The 12,626-nt window shown below is 36.7% G+C and overlaps 2 protein-coding genes across 2 annotated transcripts; both read left to right on the forward strand.

Annotated features, from left to right (window-relative positions):
* The first annotated feature begins 9,192 nt into the window (after positions 1-9,192).
* On the forward strand, positions 9,193-10,557 carry LOC138891398 (trans-resveratrol di-O-methyltransferase-like). Its single transcript, XM_070196786.1, has 2 exons — positions 9,193-9,987; positions 10,350-10,557. Exon 1 carries the CDS (start codon positions 9,253-9,255, stop codon positions 9,937-9,939), a length of 687 nt encoding a protein of 228 aa, XP_070052887.1. The 5' UTR covers positions 9,193-9,252; the 3' UTR covers positions 9,940-9,987; positions 10,350-10,557.
* Positions 10,338-10,652, forward strand: LOC138891434 (myricetin 7/4'-O-methyltransferase 2-like). Its single transcript, XM_033660243.2, has one exon. It carries the CDS (start codon positions 10,338-10,340, stop codon positions 10,650-10,652), a length of 315 nt encoding a protein of 104 aa, XP_033516134.2.
* Positions 10,653-12,626: the final 1,974 nt, after the last annotated feature.

Below are 12,626 nucleotides of genomic sequence, written 5' to 3' on the forward strand. Positions count from 1 at the left end.
AAATTTTCTTTGTTCTTGGCATAGACAAAGCTCATCTAGAATATATCTGCAGACCCTAACTTTTTGCATTTAATAGTGATATGTTGTTGCTCATCTACCATAATTGTTACATCAAACTCAGATGACCAGAATATCCATATCTTTCCATTTATATTGGCATAACTTCCCTCTAGCCCCAACTTTCTTCTGTAGTGATCTATATATACAACATCCACAAAAGGTTCTTGCACTGCCACAAAATATAATTTATATATATTTACTAGAAATTTCAGTCTTTCGAATACCCCAGGACTTTACCCCCCTAATATTCCATATTATTGTATCAACCATGAGGAACATTGGGGGCTTGAGCACTGCTTTTAGAAGCCCTAAATTTAGCTCTGGTTAAGGGACCAATTATATCTTTCATTTTCTCCATGTTACTCTCTTTCCTTCTAGGAGATAAGTTACCTCTCATAATAAGATCATTTCTATGTTGTATAATAACATTTCTCTAGTTCATTATCAACCCATGATGTCCTTGGTGCAAAGGCATGGATAAGATCTTCTTCATCGGCAGAATTGCATTCTTCATACTCATCCTTATCTTCATACCCATTGTCTTCTTCTTCTTCTCCCATATTATCTACGAACCTACCAATATTATTATCCTTGAGTTGTGTATCAAATATCTGAAGGGGTGTGATTTGTTCATGAGTGTTCATTCCTCCATGTTGGCTAGACTGTCCAAAGTCTCTTTGAGTTGAAAACTGTTGTTCTTTTGCCTGTAGATGTGTAGGGCTCCAACGACGAATCCCAATATCAATTCGTGCTTCCTCTGAATGCTTCTTTTCTCTTTGAGGAAACAATAGATAGAACACCTTCATTATGTCCAACTTCAACTTGATGGTTCCTTTTAGTAACAATCGATAGAGCTCCCACATTATGTCCAGTTTCGGGACTCGCCGGAGTGGTGTCAGTAATCTCTGTGTCACGACCCAAACTAACCTCTGTCGTGATGGCGCTTATCGTCGAATTAGGCAAGCCGACTCATTTTCAAAACAAACCGATATTTTCATTTCAAAGATAATTTTAAGGTTATTTAATATAAAACCTCCATTTAAAGAGTTCAAATAAAAAAAAATAGAAGTGCGGAAAAGAAAAGCCCGACATCGGGGTATCACTAGTCATGAGCATTTACTACAATCTATCTAACAATATCAAGGCTAACTCATCCTGAAAAATAGCTAAATACAACTAGAGGAAGATAAGAGGGAGAAGAGCAGGGGCTGCGATTGCCAAACAGCTACCTTGCTATCTCCAAGACCAGAACACTCAATAACCGCTACCGGGTCCAGCTACACCTAAATCTGCACACAAGATGCAGGGAGTAACGTGAGTACGCCAACTCAGTAAGTAACAATAATAAATAAAGACTGAGCAGTAGTGACGAGCAATAAAGCATATAACGTTCATATCATTAAATCGCAGTAAAGTACAACATGTTTTAAAAATCAGTGTTTGAATCGAATCATCTCGTTTAAACCCGGTTCCAGTAAGAATCATTTAAAATAATTTTTCCAACAGTTTTTCAAACAAAGGCTCAATGCAAAGGTGAGCAAAAATGATGAAATCATAAACAGCCCCACGGGCAAAACATCACTCATATACAGCCCCTCGGGCAAACCTCACAGTCACTCGTTCCACTCGGGCATACCTTACAATCACTCTTCCCACTCGGGCATACCTCACAATCACTCATGCCTCCCAGCCACTCAGCACTCGGCACTCGCACTCAATAGGTACCTACGCTCACTGGGGGTGTGTACAGACTCCGGAGGGGCTCCTTCAGCCCAAGCGCTATAATCTGCACGGACAACTCACGTGCTATAATAATAAAGTATGCTGCAGGCGGGCAGCCTCGATCCACGCTCATCCTCACAAATCAGGCCCTCAGCCTCACTCAGTCGTAAATATGCTGCAGACGGGCAGCCCCGATCCACACTCATCCTCACAAATCAGGCCCTCGGGCTCACTGAGTCATAAACCTTTCAAGCCACTCGGACATTTCAGTAAAACAGGGCATTCGGCCCCAACATTTATATGCATCAAAATAGAGTCATAAAACTAAGTTATGTGGTAAACAAGTATAAACATGACTGAGTATAGATTTTCAATCGAAAACAGTGAGAGGATGGTAAGAAATAACCCCTAAGGGTCCAAACAGCATTGGCTCAAGGCCCAAACATGGCATTCAGCCCAATTTACAGAAATTCTTTCTAAAACATATAAGTATCAATGGTTTCAACAAAGTATGCAACTTTACAGTTGCTACGGGACGGACCAAGTCACAATTCCCCAACAGTGCACGCCCACACGCCCGTCACCTAACATGTGTGTCACTTCAAAATAGTAGAATGATACGAAATCTGGGATTTCATACCCTCAGGACCAAATTTACAATCATTACTTACCTCAAACCGCGAAATTCTTATTCTGTAATGTCCTTTCCTCGTGAATTGGTCTCCAAACGCCTCGAATCTGGTCATAAATAATTCGTTTCAGTCAATAAAATTCATTGGAATTAATTCCATAAGATAATAATGATTTTCCATAAAATTCCGAAAATTAGCTCAAAAATCGCTCGTGGGGCCCACGTCTCGAAACTTGACAAAGTTACAAAATCCGGAAACCTATTCAACCACGAGTCTAACCATACCAATTTTACGAAAATCCGACCCCAACTCGACCCTCAAATCTTCGATTTAAACCAAGAGGGTTTTCAAATTTTTCCAACTCAATTCACCAATTAAATGATAAAAACAACCATGGATTCGGGTAATTTAACCAATATTAAGTTAAGAACATTTACCCCGTTGTTTCCTCTAAAAATCACCCAAAATCGCCTCACTTCCGAGCTCCAAATCGCCAAAACCTGAAAATGGTCGTCCCATTTTCAGAACTTAAGCTCACTGCCCAAACTTTTCTTCTTCGCAAACGCGGTCAGTGCCTCACGTTCGCGAAGCACAAAATAACTCCCGTCCAAATTCCCCCTTCGTGAACGCGACATCACCCTCGCGTTCGCGAAGCACAAAATGCCTCTGTCTCAATGCCTTCTACGCGAATGCGTTCGAGCCATCGTGAATGCGATGCTTCTTTCCCCCTCACTACGCGAACACGACATCCCCTAGGCGAACGCGTAGACCAATTGCCTGGGGTCTTTGGCTGCTTCCTCTCTTCTTCACAAATGCATAACACCTCTCATGTTCGCGATGCATACCCAATCCACCCTTCGCGAATGCGTGCTTCTCTTCGCGAACGTGAAGAACAAATATTGCCAGTCTCCCAGTTCCTCTTCGCGAACGCAAGGCTCCACTCGCGAACGCGATGAAGGAAACCAGATAGTGTATCAGAAAAATTCCAGCAGAGTTCCAAGTCCAAAATCCAACCCGTTAACCATCTGAAACTCACCTGAGCCCCTCGGGACCTCAACCAAATATACCAACAAGTCCTAAAATATCATACGGACTTAGTCGAACCCTCAAATTACCTCAAACAACGCTAAAACCATGAATTACACCCTAATTCAAGCCTAATAAACTTTGAAATTTCTAATTTCTACAAACGACTCCGGAACCTATCATAAAAAAATTAAAAAACAAATTGTTTGTTTTGGTTAGAAAATCTGAAAATGTGTATATAATTAGATTAATTTTTGCTCAGACTCATACTTTCAATAGTATACTCTTGTGCCCTGTGTTAAAATGACTCATTAATCTCTAATGATATTTTTTCTATTTTGGCAAATTTAGACTTACACAAGAGAATTATCAGTGAAGAACCTGGTTCATCAATATAACACGGTATGTTTTCTACACTCTGCATAATTTGAAATAATAATATTTGGATCATGAGTAGAGTCCTACTTAATTCCAAACTCCTTTTGGACTTATTCGTTACAAGTGAACCAGTTCTGTTCAAAAGAGTCCCAACCGAATTGAAGTACCTAGATTCTAGGGATACACTCCAAAGTCTTTTCAAAACTGAAATTCAGTTTGATTAGACTTCCACACCTACTAGCATCCCTTCCACCACCCCAACCTCTAAGAAAAGAGTAAAGATGCTTGCTTACAAAGTTGTTGCGGGGAGAGAACAAGTTTGGAGGTATTGGTGGTAAAAATTAAAAGGAAAAAGAAAAAGAGAGAAAGGGTGTTCGAAGTGCTGTGAGGGGAAAGGGTAAAAGAGTGGTTGATTCTTCATCCACTACTGTGAGTTTAACCAAAGACACAGGTGCAATGGTTGTTTGGGGAGAAATATCTACTGGAGTAGAGGAGAGTGTAAAGAAAACAGGGGAAAGTGGGTCTGGCGAAGCCGCTGAAGGGCTGGTTCAACTTGGGAAAAATATAGATGAACCTGTTTCATCTAAATAGGAAACCCTCGCAGACCTACTGAAGAAAGTGACTAAAAGTTATAATCCAAAGAAGAAAGGGAGGTTGGTACAAGCAAGGATCATTTTGGGGCAAATACGCTGCCTGCTTGTGACTATGCAGTCCATGTCACTCCTAAAGAACCTGGTTCATCTAAGAAGGTACCAGTGAATAGCAAGGTGCGAGCCTTGGTGCAAGAAAGTGGGGCTAAGGATGCTGAGAGAGATGCTCTCAGAACTGAACTAGCAAGGGAAAAGAAGAAGAATGATGGAATTCTTCAAGACATGCTGAAACTTCTCCAAGCTAAAAACCAAGCCCCCAGTTCTTCCAAGCTTTAAACTTCTAGCCCAGTGTAGACCTTTTAGTGGCCCAGTTTGGAAAGTTTTTTGTTTGCTCATGTTTTCAGTATTTTTATTTCTTTTTATGCTTTGTGGAAGAATCGTATCAATCATCAATGAAATTCACTATTTTTGCTCTAACTGTTTATTTATATTTCTTAGATGGTTAAAATTCTTAGCTTGATCTATGATAATTAATCCATGATTGCATTTGAAGTAGCCCCAGTGGCCATGAGTAAGTTTTAAAATCTGGTTATCTCACCTTTTTTATACAATTTTTTGATGATGCCAAAAGGGAAAAAAAGTTGTGCTTTACATTTTGAACAGTGATGTTTATAACCTAATGAACCAGGTCCTTGATGATAAGTGATAAAAAGGAAAAATATTTCTAACATTGTGTTGATGTTGAGCTAAGTTGAAACAGGACCTAAGCTAATGGAAGCACAGAGTTTGTCATCATCAAAAAGAGGGAATTTGTTGGCCCAAGTAAAGAATAGTTTTGAAGATTGACAAAAGAACTCAGGGATGAACCAGGTCCATCACTGGTGGAAATAGACACCGGCAGATTTAAAGCACGTGAGATGTACATGCAGGAGATAAACGAAATCTGTCATAATAATAGATATCTCCTGATCGAAAAGATTGCATAATTAATAAGGAGAAGGACTCCTTACTCAACGAGAATATTATCCAAGATAAGGAAGGAGTTAGGAGTTGAGATTAACTAGAACTCTTCCACCAAGGAAGAGTAGCATTAGAACTCTAGTTATTTTCTACTCTACTAACTCCATAAATCGCAGGATGTTCTCATTCTACAAGGGACGCATAAAAACAGAAGTTAAACGTGAATTAAGAACAAAATAGCAAGGCATTGTGTTGCTAACAAGAGATAAAAAGGAAAAATATTTCTAACATTGTGTTGATGTTGAGCTAAGTTGAAATAGGGCCTAAGATTATGGAAGCACAGAGTTTGTCATCATCAAAAAGAGGGAATTTATTGGCCCAAGTAAAGAATAGTTTTGAAGATTGACAAAGGAACTCAGGGATGAACCAGGTCCATCACTGGTAGGCATAGACACAGGCAGATTCAAAGCACGTGAGATGCACATGCAGGAGATAAACGAAATCCGGTATAATAATAGATATCTCCTGATCGAAAAGATTGCATAATTAATAAGAAGAAGGACTTCTTACTCAGCGAGAACATTATCCAAGATAAGGAAGGAGTTAGGAGTTGAGATTAACTAGAACTCTTCCACCAAGGAAGAGTAGCATTAGAACTCTAGTTATTTTCTACTCTACTAACTCTATAAATCGCAGGATATTCTCATTCGACAGGGGACGCATAAAAGCAGAAGTTAAACGTGAATTGAGAGCAAAATAGCAAGGCATTTTGCAAGCAGTTCGTGTGTGATTCAAGTGTGCGAACCTGAAGCTAAATGGACCAGATAGAAGAACCAGTTCCAAGTGTCCGTCTTTTATTCTAGTTCAATTTTAGTAGGTGTTTTCATATTGTTCCTTTCAGCTTTATCTAGAGGCAATTGTAATAGGTACTCAAAGTATTCAAGTTAGAGTTAACTTGAAGTTGTCGCAGCAGTTAGAGGCTGGTTGCCATGACGGGATTAGAGTTAATCCTAGGTTTACAAAAGTGTTATGTAAATGCAGTTTTTGGCTCAGTGGTTTGGTGGAGAGTTTGGGAAAATCCTACTGGAAAGTAGGTCGTGGTTTTTTCACCTTTTGAGCCAGGTATTTTCTACGTAAAATACTTGTGTTCTTTAAATTCTGCATTTATTATTCTGCAACAGTAGTATAAGGAACACATAGAAGAACCAGGTCCTTCTATAATCTGTGCATTCGAAAAATTGGAAGCCACACAAATCACCCCTCCCCCCTCCCCTCCCTCTTATGTGGTATTGAAGTTAAAACATCAATAGTTAAGGGGGTAACTTATGTATTTTACCCCCCAAAAAATTATACAAGACCCCATATTTATATTAAAAGCTAAAGTCCCCCTTTTACCCATTGGACAAATAATGTAATAATTAGTTTTAATTTGTCTCATGGTTATTACCTAGTGGACAAAAATTATGTTAAGTCACATCAATGTCATGTCACGTCAATGTCTAGTCATATCAAATATCTTTTTAACATCGGATGTTGATGTGATATTGAATTTGACTGGACATGATTCGTATTTTAAAATTAATTCTACTGACTTCCCTGATTATTTATTTTAAAAATATGATTTCTACTATTTATTAAAAATGCCAAATACTACAAATATGTAGTATTTATTACTTTTATTTTTAAAATGATAATAAATTAATAGAATATCCTAATATTTGAAAAATAGAATAATTATCAATAAATTATTTTAAAATTTAGAAAAACTCACAAAAATTGTAGTATTTAACTAATTGCAATAAAATGATAAAAATCCCTATGTTTTGCAAAAATAGGAATAATTATCAATAAATTGCATTAAAGCTAAATAATATGCAAAAAATTATATTTTATTATTTTTTGACTAGGAAGCTTGCAGAAGTTAATTTTTAAATACGGAGGATCAAAATTGAGTGTCAGCAGCTACCCTCTCTTTGACCGGAGATGATGTGAGAGTATCTGGGCAAAGATATTGACGTCATACTCAATATTGTCCCGACGTGACTGATTGGGAACAAAGGAGATTTTAATCTAATTGATCCAGACTTGATTACTTGCTATATATATTATGAAATTCCAATAGGAGGATAATATGCTCAAGGCACTCCATAATGACTACGGTTCATTATGTACCAATTCAATCCCTCGTTTGAGTATTTGTGCTTTATTTAATATTTTGAGGCTTTGGATAGGTTGGTATAAGATTTTAGAACTTAGTGGGGTGACTTAATTTGGTCCCCAGAGACTCGAATGAGTTTAACCGCATTTGAAAAAAGTTGAAGATTGCAGAAAATTGCAGCAGCACACTCTGGTGCATGTGCCGTGTGAGCATCGTGGGGGCAAGGCCTTGTGTAAGGCACAACCATCGCGCAAGCCCTGCCTCGCGCTTTAGGCGTGCGATGCACAACGTATAACATAGGGGAAATTTACAACTTAGTATAAATAGTCTGGTATATAGTACTTTCTTTATTCTAAATTTATGTGGCACACTTTGTTTTTTAATCTTTTTCCCAAAAAAATATCATCTTTTTATATTTAAAAATAATTTAACTTAAAAATTCCAAATTCACCCTTAATGAGATAATTTACAGCTATACAAATATCTAAGGCTTATTTTAAACAATAATTTAAAAGTCTTTCATTTTTTTAAACCCCTTATCAATTCAAATGGTACCATATAAATTGGGACAAAGAAAACATGAATTTTTCATATGGGAACACTTGTCCTAAAAAATCAAAGAACTTATTTTAGGGAGAATGATACTCTTTTTACTTTCTACTTAATAGCTAAAAATACTGTTTTTGCTACCCATTTATTTCCTTACCAAAAACTTGGCCAAACTCCTTCATTCTCTTGAAAGAAATTTGGTGATAAGTCAATTTCTTTAAATCCGTACCCTCTTTTATTTGACAATATTATATCTTCCTTAGATTGATATTGTTGTCATATTCTACAAGGTGTTAGTTGAAAGGTAGATTTCCACATTTAGGATTAGGAAGGTACCTCAACATGTTTCACGAAGTATTTGTATTATCTTTCACTACTTATAATGGTTGGAACTATTAAATCTTAATATAGAAACATGGTAAAATGGCTTTCAAGTAATTTAAGATTTGTTCCGGATGGCCTACAGATCTTAGCCTAAGATTTTTTGCTGGAAACTTGACCAATATTGTCCGTGAAACTAATCATTGGTTTTCAGTAAACTTATGGGACAGATCAAAATCAAATAGAAGAAGACCACTTGAACGTAACTTTATGTGCAGAAGATGGATGTCTTCTCTGTCTAAAGCAAATAAGAGGTAACTGCACTTAAAAGAAAACAATAATTTGTCTAGTAAAGCTATCAAAAAGATACAATACTACATAAATAAATAAAAACAACACAAATTTTAAGGTGTAAAAATATTTGTACAATCGCGTCTTTTAAAAAGTCATTATAAGTAAGTTTTTTTTGCACGGGAGTTTACACGCTTCTTAAGAAAAATTAATTAGGATGAGATTTTGACTATTTTACCCTTATTCATGTTTTAATAATTTATCCATAATTGAAGTGTTTGTAGTTTTCAAGGTTAATTATTACTAAGGGTAAAAAATGAAGAAGATAATCAATTTTGTCTTGAACTTCTAAAGTGACAAATAATTTGAGACAACTATATATTTTTATTAACCACGACTAATAATATCATGAGACGGAGGGAGTAACATATTGTAATAAATTAAATTATACTATAGTGTAACAAAAACCTTATATCATCAGTGTGTATAAGTTAAATTTATCCTATAAATACGTACCATTAGTGGTATTAGATGATAAATCTAATCAAGTCAAATTATCTTAAGAATGTCAATGAATGAGATTGGATCCATTGATCTCCTCCAAGCTCAAACTCAAACCTGGAACCATATGTTCAACTTCATAAGCTCTTCAGCAGCAAAATGTGCAGTTCAGCTAGGCATCCCAGATGTCCTCTACAAGCATGGTAAGCCCATGTCTCTTTCCGACCTCACTGCTGAACTTTCCCTCATCGACCATTCCAAGGTTTCCTTCTTGCCAATTTTAATGCGGTTTTTAGTTCATTCTGGTTTCCTAAACCAACATGAAAAAGAACACTACTCTCTTACCCCAGCTACGCAACTTCTTGTGAAAGATGACCCCTTGAGTATGAGGTCATACTTTCTGATCATTCATGATCCAGTTCTTTTAAAACCATGGTCTTGTTTAAGTGATTGGTTCCAAGATGATTCCTCTACTGCTTTTCATACTGCTCATGAGATATCTTTATGGGATTACTATGTGCAAGAACCAAGAGTAGGTGATAGTTTCAATGAGGCAATGGCCAGTGACTCGAGATTGATTTCCAATGTTCTTATTACGGAGTGTAAACATGTTTTTGAGGGATTGACGTCGTTGGTGGATGTTGGAGGCGGCACTGGCACTCTTTTAAATTATATGTATAGTCGTTGTAAAACCATCAGATCATCTAAAGAATATCTACAAGTAAATCAATCCTATCATCAATTTATGTGAAATTTAGCGAAACTCATTTCCAAGATATGTACTTTGATCAATCTCTTGGTAAATTTCCTCGCCCTTAATTGCAGGTAGTATAGAACACAACATCATTTCCACGAAAATATTGATATGTCAATGTTCATTGTAAAATGTCCTTATTCTATGTTGCCCTGCACAAATTATTGACAACTCATGGTCAACTAATTAATTTCCAATTGAATGCACTTATACTTTTCTTTTTGGGCGTTTATTTCTTCTCATTACAGAAGCCTAACATGCAGCTAAATGATTTTCAGGAATTATCTTTATTACTTCTTTTTAGAGTTATATCCTATTTGAGCTTCATCATATTCTGTGATAATTTACAATTAGCAATTTCTGACTTTTAAAATCTTATCTACTCAAAAATATTCATGGTTGAGCAGTGGATTCTGCATAACTGGAACGACGAAGACTGTGTGAAGATACTGAAGAAATGCAAAGAGTCTATTCCGAGTAGGGAAGAAGGAGGGAAGGTGATAATCATAGACATAGTGCTCGAAAATCCGAATGTGAGAAATGAGTTTGTTCGAGCACAGCATTATATGGACTTGTTAATGATGGTTTGCTATGCTGCCAAACAGAGAACTAAAATGGATTGGGAGAGGCTCTTCACTGATGCTGGTTTCAATGAATACAAAATAACTCCCACTTTAGGAACAAGGTCTCTTATTGAAATATACCCTTGAAGAAGTCTTGGCTTGAAAAGTGCGTATGTTTATGAATTGTATTGAATCAACTTATTTGGCTTGGCTTTTTTTTTGTTTTGTTTGCTCTATTAATGAATAAACTTACGAGCTTATGGAGTCTATTATATACTATGTGTTTATCTTGATGTAATTGATATTACTGGAATATATTTATCATTTTTCTTTACTTTGGATTATTTTCTTGACATTGACCTTGCCAATTATCAACTTAATTTGTTCCATTCAATTGAAAAACATTGCGAAATTCACTACCATCAGCGCGGTACCTTAATATTTTGAGTAGCATAAATTGAAAATTTTATTTTAATTACTACTCCGTTGTTATTGACTGTGATGACCCAAAATATTATCTTTAAATTTAATAATTAATTCTGTGTTCTAAGACCTCAAAAAATACTATTTATCACTCCTCGACTTGTGTGCGCAGTCCGTAAAACTTTCCGAAAAGTTTTTTGTGTAAAAAATGGATTAAAATGTGAAATAGAGCTTTAAAACTCAACTGAGTTGACGTTGGTCAATATTTTAAGCAAACGAACTCGGATCAGTATTTTGACAGTTTCGGTAGGTCCGTATCGTGATTTGGGACTTGGGCGTATACCCAAAATCGAATTCCGAGGTCCCTAACCCAAGATATGGAATTTTGAAGAAAAATTAAAAGTTTGAAAGTTTAATGATTTTTAAGAATTTACTGATGTTGGATTTATTGACACCGGGATTTTATTTTGGTTTCGGAGCCCGGTATAGGTCCTCTATAATATTTATGACTTATCTGCCGAATTTGGTGAGAAACGGAGTTGATTTGACATGATGCGGACGTCCGGTTATAAAAATATAATTTTTAAAGTTTTCTTAAAAATTTCCTTTGATTTGGTGTCCGATTCGTAGTTCTAGGTGTTATTTTGGCAATTTGATCGCGCGAACAAGTTCGTATAATATTTTACGACTTGGGTGCATGTTTGGTTTGGAGCCCCGAGGGCTCGGGTTGGTTTCGGGTGATTAACTGATCATTTTTGGACTTGGGAAAAACTGCAGAAATCTGTTTCGGGTATCCTTCTTCGCGTTCGCGAAGAAGAAACTGGAGACAGGCAGAATTGTGCTTCGTGTTCGCGACAGAGGGAACGCGTTCGCGAAGGGTCGAAGTGCAAAGCTTCGCGTTCGCGATCGAAGCCTCTCGTTCGCGAAGGGGAAATGACCGGAGAGGAAATTGCCTTCGTGTTCGCGAAGGGCATCTCGCGTTCGCGAAGGCCAAGCCAGGCAAGCATCGTATTTGCGAAGAGTAAGATTGGACACCACAAATTTGTGCTTCACAAACGCGAAGCACTGACAGCGTTCGCGAAGGGTAAAAGTCCGAGAAACAGAACTTAAGTTCTGGAAAATGGGGTTCGTCCCATTTTCAATAATTTTTTATTTTTGAGCTCGGGTAGGGCGATTCTTGGGCGATTTTCACGAACAAATATTGGAGTAAGTGTTCCTTATCCTATATTGATTATATTTTATGATTCTATGCTCATTTATATCATGAATCCTTGAAATTTTGGGAGAAAAATCAGATTTTAATAAAATCTTCCAAAAAAACAAAAATTTAAGATTTGAAGGTTCATTTGACATCGGAATTGCATAAATTTTGTATGGTTGAACTCGTATCGGAACGAGTGTTTGGATTTCGTAAGTTTTTTCGAGATTCGAGACGTGGACCCCAATGTTAATTTTTAAAGTGAATTTCAAATTTTTATCCGGAAAATTAGTAAATTCATATGGAATTAATTCCTATGATTCGTATTGAGTATATCGAATTGTTTGTGAATAGATTTGAACATTTTGGAGACAAATTTAAAAGGAAAGGTTGTGGTCGAGTAATTGATTAGAATTTGCAAAGCGAGGTAAGTGTCGTGGTTAACCATGACTTGAGGGAATAGAACCCTTAAATTATTTGTTATGTGAAATGCATGTGAA

The sequence above is a fragment of the Nicotiana tomentosiformis genome, chromosome 3 (genome assembly GCF_000390325.3).
Source record: "Nicotiana tomentosiformis chromosome 3, ASM39032v3, whole genome shotgun sequence".
Lineage (NCBI taxonomy): Eukaryota > Viridiplantae > Streptophyta > Magnoliopsida > Solanales > Solanaceae > Nicotiana > Nicotiana tomentosiformis.

Excerpts from the sequence above, each read along its gene's own strand:
- LOC138891398 (XM_070196786.1), top strand. The coding sequence starts at position 9,253 with ATGTCAATGAATGAGATTGGATCCATTGATCTCCTCCAAGCTCAAACT.
- LOC138891434 (XM_033660243.2), top strand. The coding sequence starts at position 10,338 with ATGGTTGAGCAGTGGATTCTGCATAACTGGAACGACGAAGACTGTGTG.